General features: G+C 48.9%; 1 protein-coding gene across 14 annotated transcripts in view; it reads right to left on the bottom strand.

The window, feature by feature from the left end:
- GALNT6 (polypeptide N-acetylgalactosaminyltransferase 6) overlaps window positions 1-18,048 on the bottom strand; it is a 35,219-nt gene extending 17,171 nt beyond the window's left edge. The window contains exons 1-6 of one of the 14 annotated variants that reach the window (XM_053557982.1): window positions 17,922-18,048; window positions 16,808-16,892; window positions 10,654-10,753; window positions 10,431-10,551; window positions 5,953-6,547; window positions 3,901-4,073 (exon numbers count right to left, since the gene is read on the bottom strand). In XM_053557982.1, the coding sequence (XP_053413957.1) occupies window positions 3,901-4,073; window positions 5,953-6,443 (664 nt within the window). In that variant the 5' untranslated portion in view covers window positions 6,444-6,547; window positions 10,431-10,551; window positions 10,654-10,753; window positions 16,808-16,892; window positions 17,922-18,048. Of the gene's footprint in view, window positions 1-3,900; window positions 4,074-5,952; window positions 7,327-10,430; window positions 13,718-16,807; window positions 16,893-17,921 lie in introns of those variants that run through there. The other 13 variants (XM_053557986.1, XM_053557990.1, XM_053557980.1 and 10 more) reach the window with 13 other exon arrangements.
- Between the last annotated feature and the right edge of the window lie 262 nt (window positions 18,049-18,310).

The following is an 18,310-nucleotide window of genomic DNA, read 5'->3' as shown; positions in this document are numbered from 1 at the left end:
CCCAGCCACTCAGGAATGAGTTCTGTGCCCTGGATCTGACTCAGCAATGCAAAAAAAAAAAAAAAAGCCCCCCAGCCTCGCACTCACAGGATTGTGGGTGCCTGGATAGGAGTGTAGGCACACTGTATTTCAGCAGAGACACAGCCCTTATTTTTGTGTGTGTAATGAGAGCCAGTTAATCTGATCAGTCAAATGTGGACGAAATTTTATCCCACTATGGACTGCAGAGATTTTTGAGAGTTTTTTTTCCTTTCCCCACAAAACTGAACATTGTATAAAGTACCCCTAGACTCTGAAAGCCCCCCAAGGTCGTGTTCGTTGTCCTAAGAGTCACAGTTCCCTGGAATTATACACAAAATGTGTATGTTGCGTATTGTGGGCAATGGTGCACTATTCCAGGGAGCTTTTAACAGATTCTCAAAAGAGGCCAGGACCCAGGAAAAAAAGAATGATTGATTTGGTTATTCAGGCAGGTGACTTGGAGAGGCAGGAAGTGGCCTTAAGAGAGTCTCACAGGGGTCCTCAAACTTTTTAGACAGGGGGCCAGTTCACTGTCCCTCAGACCATTGGAGGGCCGGACTATAGTTAAAAAAAAAAACTATGGGGCGGCGCCTGTGGCTCAATCGGTAGGGCGCCGGCCCCATATACCGGGGGTGGCGAGTTCGAACACGCCCCCGCCAAACTGCAACCAAAAAATAGCCGGGCGTTGTGGCGGGCGCCTGTAGTCCCAGCCACTTGGGAGGCTGAGGCAAGAGAATCGCTTAAGCCCAGGAGTTGGAGGTTGCTGTGAGCTGTGTGAGGCCAGGGCACTCTACCGAGGGCCATAAAGTGAGACTCTGTCTCTACAAAAAAAAAAAACAAAAAACTATGAACGAATTCCTATACACACTGCACATATCTTATTTTGAAGTAAAAAAACTAAACGGGAACAAATACAATCACGCCGCCTCATGTGGCCCGCGGGCCGCAGTTTGAGGACCACTGGTAGGGCAACAGAGGGAGATAACAGCTGAGAACATGAACACATGCCTGGTGGCCTGCTGGGCACAGGCACTTTTTTTTTTTTTTTTTGAGACTGAGTCTCACTTGGTCACCCTTGGCAGAGTGCTGTGGCATCATAGCTCACAGCAACCTCAAACTCCTGGGCTTAGGAGATCCTCTTGCCTCAGCCTCCCAAGTAGCTAGGCAACAGAATCCAGCCACAATGCCTGGCTAGTTTGTTTTTTGTTTTTTTTTTAGAGATGGGGTCTTGTTCTTGAACTCCTCAGCTTAAGCAATTCAGCCATCTAAGGCTCCTAAAGCACTAGGATGACAGGCGTGAGCCACCACGCCCAGCTGGCACAGGCACTTTGGAAGGGCGCTGGAGTTCCTGCTGATTCTACCCGATTAGCCACTGGTCTTTAGATGCTGCCTGTGCCAGCATGGCATTGTCACTTGTCTACCTAGTCAGAGGAGTTGCCCAACTGGGCATTTGCACCTTATAGACTCACAAAATTCTGGGTGATTAGTTAAAACAGTTTACAACTCCCACTGGACGTGATTCAGGGTCAGGAGCTTCTGAGGGATGGGTGGCGTAGGGCTGGGGGGAGAAAGATCATGAGAGTTTGAGAGGAAGGGCAGCCGATAGACTCGCCACCATTCCACACATCCATTCCATTGTTACCAAGATTCCTAAGAGGAGTGTTCCTCAACCTTTGTGTAATCTCACAGCATACTTGAACCTATAGATAAACTTCTGTGGCACACTTAACATCATGTTGATCAAAAGAGAATAAAAAAAAAAAAAAAGAATATACTGCGTTTTGAACTTCTTTCAAAAATAATTTAATTAAGGATCTTTAAAAATTCTCGTGGCACACCTAAGGCACACGGGTTGAAAATCACTGCCTTAGAAGCTATTCCCATGTCCCTCTCATCTCTGCAAACTCTTCCTCTCCTTCCTTTCCAGGAGCCTATACATTCCTCATCCACTAAACCCCTTCACGGCATCCCTGAAACTTGCTTGTAAGTGCTGAGTGTCTGTGAAGAAATGGGCTCAACAGTGCTCATGCTCAGCCCCTCCTTCCACAGCCTCCGGCAACCCTTGTCTTCATTTCCACATCACCCCAACCTACAGGGAGGCTGGGGAAGGCAAGGAGAGGCAGTGCCTTTACTGGAGTGGCTCCAGCACATACGCTGGGAAGTGTGGAGTCAGCTCCCGCCCTCACCGTGGGAGCTTGAGCACAGGTCAACCGGGAGAGCCTCAGATACCATGTGCCACCTGCAGGGAGGGCCCAGCTCTGACAGGACCCTCAGCTGTCCCACTGCCCCTTTCCTAGTTCTAGCCCCGTCTCCTACTCTCCAGTGATTACAAAAGTTTCTTCTCTAGCCTCGTATCTGTGCCTATGTTGCTGTCAATTGCTCTCTTCCAAAGCTACGACCATCCTCCTGAGACAAGGTCACACTCCAGATGAAACACCTTCAATGGCTCCTCCTTTCTTTCCAGGTACATACTTCCAGCATGACATGAATGTCATCTTTTTAGTTTCATTTCTTACAACAGACCTAAACTTCAGACACATCAGATATCCCAGACAAACATGTTCATGTCTGCAAGACTCTGGCTATGCTGTTCTCACTTGCAGGAATGTCCTCCACCAAGTCTCCTAGACACCCAGGCTTTAAGACCCAGCTCCAGTCTGGCCTCCACTACAGACCAGCACCAGCCCTGCCAGGCAGAAACAACCTCCTGCTACACACTCCCACAGTGCATTGTTCCCATACAACGCATAAAGCGAAACTAATGCTTACTAGTGTTCTTACTCAATGCCAAGTGCTCTGTGACACATGAATGACCTCATTTATGACCTATCTCAGAGCTCTCACCCACCATGTGAAAGCCAATTGTTCTCATTTTTTTTTTGAAACAGAGTCTCACTGTGTCACTCTCAGTAGAGTGCCCTGGCGTCACAGCTCACAGTAACCTTAAACTCTTGGGCTTAAGTGATTCTCTTGCTCAGCCTCCTAAATAGCTGGGACTACAGGCATCCACCACAACGCCTGGCTATTTTTTGGTTGTATTTGTCAGTATTTGTCATTGTTGTTTGGCAGGCCTGGACTGGGTTTGAACCTGCCAGTTCTGGTGTATGTGGCTGGCGCCCTAGCCACTGAGCTACAGGCACCGAGCCGATTGTTCTCATTTTAAAAGGAGAAATCTGAAGTTCAGAGAGTCCAACTGCTTGTCCAGGGTCACAGAGGTAGGAAAAGTCAGAGCTGGGATTTGAACTCCTGGTGTTAGACTGTCCAGTCCACCCCCTCTCACATCTGTTCAAGGTGTGGCCACAGCTCTGTGGTTGGTGTTGTAAGTGGCTTCCTGATCTATGGGGGTTGTTCTTAGACTTTTCAGGGCAGGGTCTGTCTCATTTGTCATCCCATTATGCCTTGGTCAGAGCCAGGCACAGAACACTCAGTAGATGTTTGTGGAGCAGCTTTGAAGTGTGGATGTTTGGTGAGCAACCTCACTTACCCATTAACAACTACAACAAAAAAGGTTGGGGGTGGAGTCTTCAAGAGCAGTAGGGCTAGCAGGTAGGAAACAGAGGGGAAGGCCTGTCCCCACCCTCTGCCCTGGCTCTCCCAGCATTTCTGAGTTGAAGTTGGGATTAGTAGAACTAAGAGAGTCTTGGAGGCCAAAGCTGCAAAGCTCTTGGAGCTCTATGGGTGAAGGAAATCCCGGCTCCAGGAATGTGGTCCACCAGTCCCCCACCTGCCTTCTTCTTGCTCCTGGCCTTTCTGACGAGCTGCAATGCTAGGCAACAAACAGGCCATGAGGCGGTGCCTGCTCCCCGAGAGGACCTGCCCTCCTTCTCTGAGTGCCTGTGGGAGAATCCTGCCCCCTGCTCAGGGCCCCTGTCGCCTCACCCTCAGTGCTGGCATCATCCACCAGTATGATCTCCTTCAGCAAGATGGCGGGGGTGGTGTGTAGGACGCTGTACACTGTTCGCAGCAGGGTGGACCAGGCTTCGTTGTGAAACACAATGATGACGCTGGTGGTGGGCAAGGTCGGACAGCGCCGGAACTTACGGTCCACACACCTAGAAGGATGAAAGTATGGACACAGCCCTCCAGGCCCCTGGGAGTTCCAAGGCTGGTAAGGACTCTGTCCAAGGGCCCTCCCAAACCACCCTCTGCTCCTTTGAGCCCCCAGCCTATGTCCTTTGCTACAGTTGGGAACAGCTGCATCCTGTCTTTATGTCCCCCATGTGTGCTAACCACTCTGAGGCTCTGCACAGGTTCTAGCCAAACCCCTCCAAAATCCATCCCCCTTGAGCTGGCTTTGTGCCCCAGCTGTGATGCTGAGGTTTCCCCCACTTCTCTCATCTGCTGCCTGCTACCAGGCTAGGAGTTCCAGGGCTGAAGCTCTCCCTCTGTAACCTGTGTACTGTACAAAGTGTAATCCAATCCGAGCTTCCAGAGGGGTAAGTAATAAAGGGCGAATTTGACATATGAGAAAAGTGACTACAATTTCCACACTCAATGAGAGGAAAAGGCTCTTCCCTTCACAATTTACGGTGTCCCTCTCTCTCATTTTCTCATTAACTCCCTGTAATCTGATGCTACTATCACAGTCAATTTCCGGTGACCTTTTTTCTATCTCGTCTACTCCAAACATGCTGTGGCACTTGGCCATGCTGCCATCTTCTTGACACTCCAGCTTGGGGTTGTGGGGGTGGGAACGTGTGACTCCTGGATCTCAAGGATCAAATGGCCTAACACCCTTTTCTGACTTCTGCTGTCAACAAGATTTTTTTTTTTTTTTTTTTGAGACAGAATTCCACTATGTCGCCCTGGGTAGACTGCTATAGTGTCACAGCTCACAGCAACCTCAAACTCTTGGGCTTAAAGCAATTCTCTTGCCTCAGCTTCCCAAGTAGCTGGGACTACAGGCACTTGCCATAATGCCCGGCTATTTTTTGTTGCAATTGTCATTGTTGTTTTAGCTGGCCTGGGCTGGGTTTGAACCTGCTGACTTCAGTGTATGTGGCTGGTGCTGTAACCACTGTGCTATGGGTATTGATCCTGTCAGTAAGATTTCTCGGGGACCCTCCAGAGTTTCCAGCTTCTTCCACTGGCTGTCCTTGTGCCAAACACATTTCTCTGACGAGAAGCTCATCAGAACTCCAAGTAGCTCCTTGTTCCAGGGCCATCAGACTTGGTTCATGTTGGAAAAAAGCCAGGTTCATAGCTCTAAAGAATCATGGATTTGGGAACAAGAACTGCCAAGTGAGAAAAGGCCAAAATGGGTATAACTCTCAATTTGGAAGAGACAAAGACTAGGTGGGGAAGACACAAAATTTTTAACTTGAGAACAGTGGGAACACAGCCATGGCTGCATCCGAGTGAGGGGCTGCTGTTCAAAGATCTAAGTGCTAGTCTTTTTGGCCAAGACTGGGAACATAAATACTTCAAATAAAGTTGGAATCAATTCATGGCCTTGTGGGCCTTTACTGGAGAAAACCAAGAGAAGCAAGGCTATTCCTGACCCCTAGGCGGCTGTCAGGAAATGTCCCTTTGCCTGGGAGCTCAGGATTAGAGTCCCATAGTCCTGGGAGCAGCCCTCAGCAGATGCAAGGCTGCCAAAACCACAGCCTGGCTATCAGTTCCTCCCAGTCAGCCCTGTGCCAGCTCCTGGTACCAGGCCCAGTTCCTTCTTCTGTGTCCTTTCACCTTCATAACTGTGTTTCCCTTTCCCAGGTCTCCCTGGGCCTCTGGCTGGACTATACTCTCTGAACCCCAACCCCTGGGATCATCAGAGTTGGTCTGGGAAAGAGGTGAGAGCTTAGAGGAAATTCTTACCCATATTCTAAAATCTCCTTCAGCTCTTTTCCTGGCAGTTGGCCTGTGGCCAGGGCCATACCAGCCATTCCTTTGGCCAAGCCTTCACCTTGCCCCAGGACTGTGGGTGCTACTTACTCAGGGGGTCGGGTGTCTGGCCCCAGGGCTCTCTGCAGGGAGATCCGGTCACTGGCAAAGGCATTGAAGCAGTGCTTCTTATAGCCCTCTTCCTTTTCCTGGGTCTCCTGGGGGGTCCACTCACTCTTCTGAAATGCTTTCCCATTTGCCCCGGGGCCATTGGGGTCTTGTGGTGGCCGTTCCCAGAAGGGCTTGAGCTCAGCTGGGGTATAGAATCCAGGGAGGCAGGACTGGTTTGCAGAGACCAGAGTCTGCTGAGGTTCTGGAGCCCTGATTTGGAGCTTGGGCATTGAATCTCTAAGGTTGTTCACAGCCTCCACCATGAGGTCCAGGACATGATCCTTCTGGCTCACCAGGGACTTCAGCCATGGTTTCTCTGTGGCTTGCTCCCTGCTGTTTACATCCCTCTGCAGGACAAAGAGGAAGAGCACGAAGGCACTGCCCACCATGGCCAGGCGCAGGGGCATGTGGCGTCTGCGGAGGAGCCTCATCCTCCAGAACCAGTGGGGACCCCTGTCAGGTCAGCTCCAGAGTCCTGGGCCCGACCCTAGAAATAGCTTTCTATGTCGTGATGGCCACACTTTGGAGCCTCAGCCTGAGAATGAAGAGGATGAGAGAGAGAAATGAGCCAAGACGGGGTTAGGGAGAAAGTTGGGGTTTGGAGTTCCAGTCTAGGCTCTGTCGCTAATGGTGACATCACCTTAATAGTCACATTTTTTTCTGTGTCTAGATTTCCTGTATCCATAAGATGAAGAGTCTAGATTCAGTGTTGGTTTCCTGCCCTAGGATTCTGACATTTATGGGTCTAGAGTGGCTGAACCCTGAAACACTGCATGAAGACTTTTAATCATTATAACCACTCTGGGGGCCGAGTGTGGGGGCTCACGCCTGTAATCCCAGCACTCTGGGAGGCCGAGGTGAGTGGATCACTTGATCTCATGAGTTTGAGACCAGCCTAAGCAAGACCGAGACCCTGTCTCTAAAAATATAGCCGAACATTGTGGCTGGTGCCTGTAGCCCTAACTCCTGGGAAGGCTGAGGCAAGAGGATTTCTTAAGCCCAGGAGTTTGAGGTTGCTGTGAGCTAAGATGCCACAGCACTCTACTGGGGGGCAAGAAAGTGAGACTCTGTCTCCAAAAAACCCCCACCACTTTGGGAAACAACTTGCCAATATCAAGCAAAATTTAAAGTGAACACACTCTATGAGCCAGCAATTTCACTTTTAGTTTTATTTCCCAGATAAACTCTAGTACACACAAGCCAAGAGGTATGTATAAGAATGTTTAGAGCAGGGTGGCACCTGTGGCTCAAAGGAGTAGGGTGCCAGCCCCATATACCGGAAGTGGTGGGTTCAAACCCAGCCCCAGCCAAAAACTGCAAAAAAAAAAAAAAAGAATGTTTTAGAGCAGCACTGACTAAAATGGTATAACCTACAAGTCCATCAGCAATAGAGCGAATAAATAAAATGCAAAATATCTGTACCATGGAGTTCTCTACAGCCATGTCAAAGAACAAACCACTTCTCCATGCAACAACACAGATGCAATGTTGGGTGAAAAGAGCAAGTTGCAGAAGGGATACATGTAGTGTGATTCCACTTAGAGAAAATTTAAACACATGCTAAAATGAAATAATGTCTTATTTATGAATACACATATGTAATGAGGCTATCAAGAAAACTAAAGATTTAATATAACCAAAGTTTCTGAAGAGAAAAGAAAAGGTCCTGGGTTAGAGATGGGGGACAGGGAGATTTGAGGTATTTTTTCTTGTATTGATTGGTAAACTGCTGGTATTGTTATTCTTCATACCCATATTTTAGAAATATTCTTTTGTATCTACTCCTATTTAAGAAAAAAGAATTTAAAAAGAAATCTAAGATTTTTTGGCAACACCTTCCAGGCAGGGTTGGGCATGGTCAATCACTAGCTTCCACCCCCAGGGGAGTGTTCCCGCATCCTAGAAGATGAAGGTTTGTGGAACTTTCTGTGGAGAGCTCTGGAGGTATAAAGCTCACTGGTTAAGCACTAGATATTGGGGGTGACAGACCTGGGCACACATCCCAGTTCTGCCTCTTCTAGTAATAGCATCTACCTGCTAGGGTTGTTATAAGGATCAAGGTAAAAAAAAAAAAAAGTTTCACGGAAAAAGCTTAGCAGTTTCCACATATAAGCTCTCGAAAAGTGTTAGTTTTTATTATTAGCAAGTGCCTGACCCTTGGGTGATTTACTTAATCCCTCTAATCTTTTATATCCTCTTTTATATCCCCCCCTTAGGGGGTAACTAAGACCTAACTCACAGGGTTGTGGTGAGGATTAAATAATATGTAAAATACTCAGGCAGAGTACCCGTCATATACTAAGCCCTCAATAAATGGTATCAATTCTATTATTATAATAAACCCCTGCTCTACTTCTCAGCAGTTATCCTCAAGTACCTGTTCCTTGGCCAAAGCCACGTTCATCATGCCTTGTGTGTTTTGCTTAAAAGTAATTCTAGCCAGGTGCAGTGGCTCATGCCTGTAACACTCTGGGAGGTGGAAGTGGGTGGATTGCTTGAGCTCAGGAGTTCGAGACCAGCCAGAGTGAGACCCCTATTTCTACTAAAAATAGAAAAACTAGCTGGGCATTGTGGTGGGCAGCTGTAGTCTCAGCTCCTCAGGAGGCTGTGGCAAGAGGATCGCTTGAGCCCAAGAGTTTGAGGTTGCTGTGAGCTATGACTTCATGGCACTCTACCCAGGGTGAGTGAGAATCTTTCTCAAAAGAGAAACAACAAAATAATTATAGTCCAATTATTAATAGTGCTATTTAAACTTGAAAGTTCCTGCCTATGGAAAAGCCTAGTGTCTGAGGTCTGGAGAATCTCAGTGGCTGGGATGATCTCAGTGGGGAGCTGGGCTCACTCCAGTCTCAGGGGGACATAGGTGGTTTCTTTCATACGATCAGATTCAGCAGCAGCATTAAAAATCAAACAGAAGAGGGTGGTGCCTGTGGCTCAGCGGGTAGGGTGCTGGCCCCATATGCCGAGGGTGGCGGGTTCAAACCCAGCCCCGGCCAAACTGCAACAACAACAACAAAAATAGCCGGGCGTTGTGGTGGGCGCCTGTAGTCCCAGCTACTTGGGAGGCTGAGTCAAGAGAATCGCCTGAGCCCAAGGATTTGGAGGTTGCCGTGAGCTGTGTGATGCCATGGCACTCTACCGAGGGCGATAAGGTGAGACTCTGTCTCTATAAAAAAAAAAAAAAATCAAACAGAAGAGTTATCTTTGAGCATCTATTTTGTATGAAGCATTGTCTGGGAGATAGAAGATTTGTTTATTCTACCAATATTTGTTGAATACCTGCTACTTGCTGGGTCCTCTGCAAGATGCCAGGGACGCAGAGACAGACAAGCCCTCAAGGAGCATAGCTGGTTGAAGGAATCAGAGTGTAAACACAGATTACTCACCCAAAAGACAGCAACAGGGGAGTACCCTTGAGTGCTACAGGGTAGTACACTTGAGTGCTGCAGAGGAGTGGGTACTCAGCAAATGGGGAGGTCTGTGAAGAAGTTCCACAGGGGAGAAACGTGGGTCAACTTGGGTGGAGCACTAACCCACAGATAGGAGTCAGACAGGTGAGCATGTTCAGGCAGAGGGAATAGCATATGCAAAGGCTGAGAGCGGGGAGACAGCACGGCCAATCAGAGAACCCCAGGTAGTTGGGTATGCGGCAGTATGAAGTCTGATGGTAGCAGAAGATGGGCCTGCAGAGGCGGCTGAAGCCAAGTCATGAGGGCCCTGTTCATCATACTGAGGAGTTTGTCCTCGACCTGAGGCATGGGGAGCAGCAAAGGATTAGGTGGGAGCCTAGAACTACAGGAAGAGCAAGGGCAGCTGGTGGAGGGTGACTAGAAGAAGATGGACAGTTAAGAGAAGCTTTGGGGTTTGACCCAAGGTGGTAGCCGTGTGGATGGAAGACGGGGGATATGGTGCGAGGAAGACTCCCTTTTCCTAAGGGATTTTCCCGTCTTGTTGGAGAATGAGAACTAGTGGCTCTGGGTCAAGGTAGCACTTGTCTAGGGAAGAGACACTGGATACCTCTTTGTACTTTGAACTCTATGTTACCTACTCGCAGATTAAAACATAATAAAAGCACAGACAGTAAGTGCCAAGCTGGGAGAACCAGAGTTTCCTGTAGGCTTGAAATAGGCTTCCAGGAGGAAAGAGGGCTTCGGCATAGAGGCAGTTTCCAGTCCCAGCACAAGGGGTAGGAGGATTTTGTCTGAGCTAGACACTCCATTCATACTGGAACTGAATTCCAGACAGAGGGCCTGCAGAACAGGGGAGCGGCTGCCATGGCAGTGGGGGCCACCCAGGCTGCATCTTCCCTGCTGCTTTTTGTAACCTCCCCAAGAAAGCAAGGCAAGAAAGAGAGCAGAGTTAGAAACACAGGTGTGGCAAGGCATGGTTACCAGCTGCTGCCCCTGCTCAAGACTCACCTCCTTCAGGAAGGCCTCCCTGACTGATGCACTCAGAATCGCCCAGGTCCTTCACCTCCCTTGTCCCGGCACTGCCTTATAGTCCCAAGCAGTGGGGCTTGTCTTTGCTCCTTTTATTTCCCTTGGAGAAAGAGGCCTCAGGTTAAAATGAGTTCATCTCCTCTCTCAATCCAACCTGGCTGTTACTTTCTTCATGAAACCTGAAGTTCTTCAATGTACTGACCATATCCTGAAACGAAGTGACACATCTGTGAGTAGCCCTGGTGGTGAGGGACTTGCTCTCTCGTTTGCTCACTGCAGGCAACAGGAACAGGAAAGGGTCCCTTAGAAAAGACACAGAATCCAGTGAAGTCACAGGACTTTGGGATTAAGGATTCCTGCTCCCTATGTGGGAGCAGATTCCCCACAGTGTGGTTAACAAGGTCCAGGAGGCCCCCCTGCTCCAAAGCCCCACTGTAGTGCTTTGTCAAGTGCAGAGCTTCACAGGGCTCCATGCCCTGCTGTCCTGTGGGTCTCCCTTCCACTGGGCTCCTGTGGCCAGGCCTTTTGGTCCTTATCCACTCACTTCTCTCCTGCTGCTGCGGAGCATTCATTCCTATCTTTCCCCTTCAGCCACCCTTGGGCCAGCAACTCATCAGACTATCTTGGTTTTGATACTGAGATGATTCAAGAAATCCTCTTTCTCTGGGAAGCTTTCTCAGACTGAACCTTGGCCCCACTGGCCAAGGAACCGAGCTTCACCTAGCCCAGTGAAGTGTATTTTACCAAACTGCCCAATACACCCCATTATAGTACCATAAAAAAAATTTATAGGATTGTAAATCGGCATGAAAACAATTATTTAAGAGACAACCAGAATAGAATGAAAAAGTATCAAAGTGAGTCTCATAAAATACAGGTATCGTTTTGTTAAAATTTTAATTTGGTTATTATTTATTTTTTTTTCATCAATAAGATAGGATTTTATTAGACAGAAAGGAATACAGAAGCAGTTAAAAAAATAAAAAGCACCAGAGCCTCTGGCAAAGGGGAAGACCCACGTCGGAAAAACCTCTTGGGTCCTTCGTCTAGGGTCAGGTATTATTTATATAAAAAGTCTATCAAAAGTCTTAGTGCAGGTTTAAGCTTTAATAACTTCAGAAGCATAAACTCTACATACATAATAAAGAACATTAATGGAAAATACTACCTGTAATTCTTTTACCTTTATTAAGTTGCACAAATTTTGAATAATCAATTTTTGTTGTAACGTCTGTTTTTAGTCTACCAAAGATGATAAATATTGCCTGCTACAATATCAAAATTAAAAATTTGTTATTCAAAATTCATGCAACTAGGCCAGGCACAGAGGCTTACGCCTATAATCCTAACACTCTGGGAGGCTGAGGCAGGTGGATCACCTGAGCTCAGGAGACCAGCCCGAGTAAAATGGAGACCCCATCTCTACTAAAAATAGAAAACTTAGCTGGGCATTGTGGTGGGCATCTGTAGTCCCAGATACTCGGGAGGCTGAGGCAATATGATTGGCTGAGTGTGAGAATTTGAGGTTGCTGTGAGCTGTGACGCCATGGCAGTCAACCCAGGGTGACAGAGTGAAACTCTGTCTCAATACAAAACAAAACAAAATTCATGCAACTAAATAAAGGTAAAAGAAGTTTAAATAACTAAATTCTCAAATGATGTTTTTTGTTAGTTTGTAGATTTATACTTCTAATATGATTAATGTAGAAGGCTGCCCTAAGACTTCTGGGTTACCTGTCACACGTAGGTGGGTACTAGACCTTATGGTAAAGTGTCTTTCTGACCTTGGTCTGGTCATAGAAGTTTGAAAGCCAGTGATGCAGGCCAATTCCTCCATTTTAGCACCTAGTCTCTTCCAAGAACCATTCTCAGATCTCCTAGCAGAATTAGTCTCTCCCTGGCTCTGCCCCTTGAGCACCTTTTAATGTGTACTCCAGCCTCATCACAGCCTGCCTTGACTCCTTCATGTGATTATGAACTCTTGGACCAGAAAGGCCACATTGCTTGAAATTAACCCATTGTTTATCACTTGCAAATTCTAGTACAAACTTTGTATGTAGTAGGTGTTCCATAAACTCTTTGTTATTATTTTGAGACAGAGTCTCACTTTGTTGCCCAGGCTAGAGTGCTGTGGCATTAGCCTAGCTCATAGCAACCTCCTGGGTATAAGAAATTCTCCTGCCTCTGCCTCCTGAGTGGCTGAGACTATAGGTGCCCACCATCACGTCTAGCTAATTTTTCTATTTTTAGTAGAGAGGGGGTCTTGTTCAGGCTGGTCTGAATTCCTATGCTCAAGTGATCCTCCTGCCTTGGCAGCCCACAGTGCTAGGATTACAGGCATGAGCCACCACACCCAACTTTCTATAAATCTTGTTAGATAAGATGGGGCCAGAGGGGTTCAAAGGTAAGCATTGGTTTCACTAAATGACGTTCTGAATGCACTTACTACAAGTACTTGAGTTATAGGATATTCTGCACGTATGGTGGCTTGCATTTTGAGTAGGTCTCTGAGTCCAGTGCCCTCATTTTATGGGTAAGGCTAGAGGGGTTAGTGACTTCTCTCATGACACACAGCTAGTGGTTCCCAGGAGCAGAACCTGGTCTCCCAACTCCCAGGCCACTGTTCTGTTTACCACTTATACCTCCCCTTTAGAGTCACAGTGGGAACTTTGGGGACCGATCACAGCCCCCCTGAGCCTGGGAGAGGATTGCTTTCCTGGGTCTCCTAATGCTCCATTCTTAGACTCCCTCCCTGGTGTTTGCCCTCTTCCTCCTCAGGGATACAAATGCTTTAAAGATGCCAAAACCGTAAGAGCCAGGCAAAGTCTTGGCTTTTGTGAAAGCCAGGGTCAACCACCCAGAACACACCCTTGCTGGCCAGGTGGCCTCTTGGTAACAAAGTTTCTTTCTGTTTATCAACTGAGCTGCTCACCTCCTGCAGACGTGGCAGCAGGAAGTCGTGGTGCAGTCACCGACATCCCCACAGGGATGTTTGCACAAGTTACTCAGAGTATGGCTCAATTACAAGCTTCTTCTGAGAGTGACGACTGTCAATACTCTCACCAAGGGCCAGGGTGTATGGAGCCAGACATCCTTCAGGGAGGAGACAGGCAATTTCAAGCTTCTGCTGGGGGGAAGGGCATGGGAGGCTGTTTGGCCAAATGATTGGACTTTCTTCTTTGTGAGCACTTTCTCTCCATCCAACACACACTGGGAACAGAGCAGCAAATTATCTCCTCTAGAGCCCCCCTCCTACTTCTGACTCCTTTGATCACAGAATTCTGGGAGGTTTTCACTTTTCTCCATAATTATACCTTCAAGGCCTGTGGCTCAAGGAGTAGGGCGCTGGCCCCATATATGGAGGTGGTGGGTTCAAACCCGGGCCAAAAACTGCAACCAAAAAAAAAAAAAAAAAAGAAGCAGTACTGTAGCATGTTTTCCCAGAATGCACTGAAAGGTATTTCTGTAGTTAGTCTGTAAGTTTCCCCTGCCAGCATATCTAGGTTCATTTTATGTTTGCATAGCATTTTAAACTTAAGTTACCCAAACAGATTTTCAGTTTAAAAACCCAACCCAACTTTGCTCTCCTTTGTATACCTAGAACAATGCTGGCATTTGGTACTCACTCAGTAAATATTTGTTGACTTATTACAAGTAAAAGTCACCCAAAATCAAAATAATATGCCACCAAGCAGGAAGTTCAATAGCTCATAGGTTTTACACTGCAGGTGGTGTCAGGTGGGGCAGGGGGTGTGCAGCTTTTATCCTTAGGAATCCAGGGATGGAGGGTCCCAGGAAGGGATGATGTAAGATTCCCTAACTACCTAGGAACCCCAGTGACAACTAGATGGGGCTTGAAAGAAAGCAAAAAAGAGAATTTGAATCAATTCTTATCATCTGTTGGTTGGGGGAGGGGCAGGGAAGGGATGAGGGGGCGTTTAGCAGGAGGAGTATTCCTAGAGGTTCAGGTCAGTCTCCAGATTGGGAAGCAGGGTTATAGGAGAGGGTCGAACTGAGGTTGTTTTTTTCCCCTTCTCTCCTCATCCTACAGCACTTTTTCAACTTTTTTTTTGTTTTAATCTCCCAGCACATTTGAACCTATAGTTAAACTTCTGTGGCACACTTAAATTATGTTGATTAAAAAAAAGAATAAAAAGAAGAATATACTCACTGTGCTTTGAACTTCTTTTGTAAATAATTTAATGATTTTTAAGAATTTTTGCAGCACGTCAGTTGAAAGTCACTGCCCTACCGTCTGCTCCTGGATGCAGACCTTCTACCCAGGGTCTTTGGTTACTCAGTATGCCACACCCCGAACTCAGGGCTCTGCCCGGTCCCCTTCCGACTGTCTCCATTGCTGCCAGTAGCATGGAAGTCCTCCCAACAATCCTGTCCCTGCCCCACTCCCAGGCATGGAAGTTTTAATCCCTTTCAATATGAGGCTCATCCATGCTCACTCTCAAGTCTTGCTGATTCATTCTCTGCCCCAGATCCTCCCCTTCCTCTCCACTCTGAAAACCATCGTTTGAAACTGTGCCTTTATCGCCTAGCATCTGGAGGATCAGCGGTAGCGGCCTGGCGGCCTGCTTTGCCTCAGGCCTTGCTCTCCCTTTCACAATCCGAACAGAACAGCCGCACTTAGCGCAACTGGATTGTGGCAGAAACACGGAGAGCCTGGACAGTCTGCTTCCTGTTTGCTACTCACCCTCATGCCTGACCAAATTCTTGGCACTGGCTCTTTTCCTCCTCAAAGCCTTTTCCTTCTTATTCTGGTTAGCAAGTGCTTTTTTTTCTTAAATTCTTACTAGAAACCCCCTTCTTCCAAGAAGGCTTCCTAGACTAAGGCTCATCTTGCTTCCCTCAGTCTTCAGGTGTATTTGTTCCCAAATTTCGCTCACCTTCCCCCGGTGGGACTTCCCTACTAGATTTTATGGAGGAGAGAGAACAAACAAGTTCAGACACGAGGCCACTTAGGTCCTGCGTTCCTTCTCTTCCCAATCCTTAGACTGCTTTTCCTGATCAATCCACTGTAGCTTTCCAATTCCTGTAGCCTCCCTCTGCTCTGAGCTATATGGTTGTGCTATTTCACTGCCCCAGTTGTCTGTCCTTTGTTCTCTATTATATGTGGAGCTGCGGTTGAGGATTGGGTTTCTTTCTTCAAATCTCTACCTAGGGCTTGGGACCAGGTTGCACAGGGTACAGGGAATAGCCTGACCCCGCAGGGCTCTCAGGTGCCATGAAAGAGTCTTCTAACAGTCCTTTTTCTCTCTGGACTGAACCCATCCTTGTTCACCATGCAAGCCTTTTTACACAGCACAATTACAGCATTGAGCTCTGCACAGAGACAGGCACTGCCCTGCACTTGACCTATTGCTTATTCAAATTCTCACTCTCATCCCCAACAAAAGAGAATGGACATTTTTGGTTTTTCCAGAGAGGGGCAAAGAGCTAGCTGAGGAGCTGAGTCCACTCAACTGTGCATGGCCATTCACTGAGTCTCTCTGGCATGGATACACCCACTCTGGTCCTCAGTTTCACTTCCAGTGCTAGAGATGTTGGACTATGTCCATGGGGGAGCCAGAGGATGTGTAGGGCAAACCCATCACCACTTTTAATACTACTCTCACCACGTTGAACCAGGTTACAGTTGTCTACTCTGTTTTACACAGAAGGAAACTGAAGCACAGAAAAGTAACCAGATCGCACAGAAAGTAGCAGACACCAAATTTGCACCCAGGCCCATGTATCTCCTAAATCTGCTCTCATAACCATGATGCCATGCTGTCTTGCTTTTTGGCTGGTGCTTGGAGCTTTGCCAAAGCACTTTCACGAACACCTGCTCATTTGCTCCCCACCCAGGCAGGGTTTATGTGATTTGGCCAAGGTTAAATTAGTGACAGAGCTGAGTCAGCTGCCTAACTCCCTGCATTGAGAAGCCCTCAGCCCCAGGGTTAGCCGCCCTCTATTCTAGGCAATGGAGTAAGTCCACGATCATATTTCCTGTCCAGATTTCTTCCAGCTGAATTTGGGCTAAGATGTTTTTGATCTCAGAGGGCCCCTGACACGCATCAGGGCCTCCCCTTTTGGGCCCTCAACTCTTCCATGCTGCTGTGAGTGGGAGCCAGCTTTCCTGCTGACTGTGGGCTGGATTACTGTGGTGAGGTCATCTTGAGGAACCCAGTATCCTTCTCCAGACTTTCCTTCTTTGATGGTCCTGTCCTTTTCTCTGCCCTAGTGCCCTGGAAGTTTTCTCTTGTTACCTGTGGATTCCTAAAGAACAGGAGCTGGGGAAATGCCTGCAAACAACACTGGCTTCTCTTGGGTAATTTGAACCAAATTGTGTTCTAACTCTTCACCTGACCTGGTTCTAGTCATCACATGAATTTGCCTGTCTCATTCTTCTTAGGCTTCCTCTGATGGGCAGGGATACAGCTCATCCGTCTGGAGAGGAGAATAGGGTCAGCATAGCGTACACACATCTCAGGTAAAACAAGCATAAACCCTCAAGGCTCTTTGGTGTGTCCAAAATTATTAACCTCACTCAGTGCCTGCAAACAGCATGTGGGGCCTCGGGGTGAGCTGAGAAGCACAGTGTTACACCCTCTTGGGAACTGCTGTGATGGGTGAGTGGCTAATAGAGGGGGGTCTCTTCTAAGCTTTGCTGGCAAACTGACCACCACCTACCCCACACATGCAGGAGAGCCCCCTCCTATACCCCGCAGAGGTTTGGGTCTAGAAGGACCTGCCCTCGGGGCAAGTAACAAGCTGATTCTCTCTTCTGTCAGCCTAGAGCTCTGAACAGGGAGGAGAAATCGGGAAGTTGGTGGCAGTCACAATCATGAACACTCACCAGACTCCCTCCCCCACAAAATCACGCAGATCCCTCTCCACGCCCCCAACGCCTGAAGCCTCTGAAGGGCGGTGAACCAGGTCAGGCCCAGACCTCCTCCCACCAGCGAGGCTGCTTCTCACTCGCCCCTTCTGCTCAGGCGCAGCGAGGCACCGGGGGAGCGAACCTCTCAGAGATTTTCTGTACCCGAGCACATGGTGTGGCCCAATCTGGGGGGACAGGGCGCAGAAGCAATGCGGAGGCATGTGTGGGTGAGAAGAGGGGGAGAGCCCTCGGGGGAGTGCTCGGCTTGTCCCCCTCCCACTCCTGCAAGTCCCCGAGGTCTGGGCTCCCCATTCATCTCGCAGTTCGCACAGGTTGAGGGGGGGGTCCCACCGAGGGAGGTGCTAGAGGCCACTGAGGCGAGCAAAGAGCGAAGGCACGAGGGACCAGTCTGGCCCAGCCCCTTCATTTCACTGTGTGGGGTGGTGAGGAGGAAGAGGAGGAGGGAAAGGCTGAAGGAGGGGTGGTGGAGAGCGAGCACTTGGCCGAGGCCAGCTCGACTAGAGGAGTCCCGAGAAGCCGGGAAACTTTGAGTGCCGAGGTCGGGGAGAGGGTCGCGGGCTCCTAATGCTGCTTACCTGTCCCGCCGAGGCAGAGCCACCGACACGTCGCCCCGCAGCTCGAGGGTTTCCAGACCGGACGGCGGGAGGGTGGGGCCGGGGCGGGCCTCCTGGGCCGCCGGGCGCGCCCGTCCCGCCCGTCCCGCCCCTCCCGGGCCAGGTGCAGCCGCGCTCCCTATGTGCCCCCCGCGCTGCTGCGGCCCGGACGGCTCCTGCAGATCCCAGGCCACCCGGGGGTGCAGTCTCCGCGGCCGGCTCTCGGCGCCGATAGAGATCGGAGGGTCCCAGCCACCCTCCAAGACCGAGCATTGGCTGAGCCGGGCTGCGCGTGCAGGGATGCCGCGCGCCGGCCGGAGCGCTCAGAGCCTGGGGCCTCGGCGCAGGAGGGAAGAAAGCGGCCGGCCGGG

Source organism: Nycticebus coucang, chromosome 12 (genome assembly GCF_027406575.1).
Source record: "Nycticebus coucang isolate mNycCou1 chromosome 12, mNycCou1.pri, whole genome shotgun sequence".
Classification (NCBI taxonomy): domain Eukaryota; kingdom Metazoa; phylum Chordata; class Mammalia; order Primates; family Lorisidae; genus Nycticebus; species Nycticebus coucang.
Note: the sequence above shows the minus strand (reverse complement) of the source record. Positions and strands in the feature narration are given on the sequence as shown.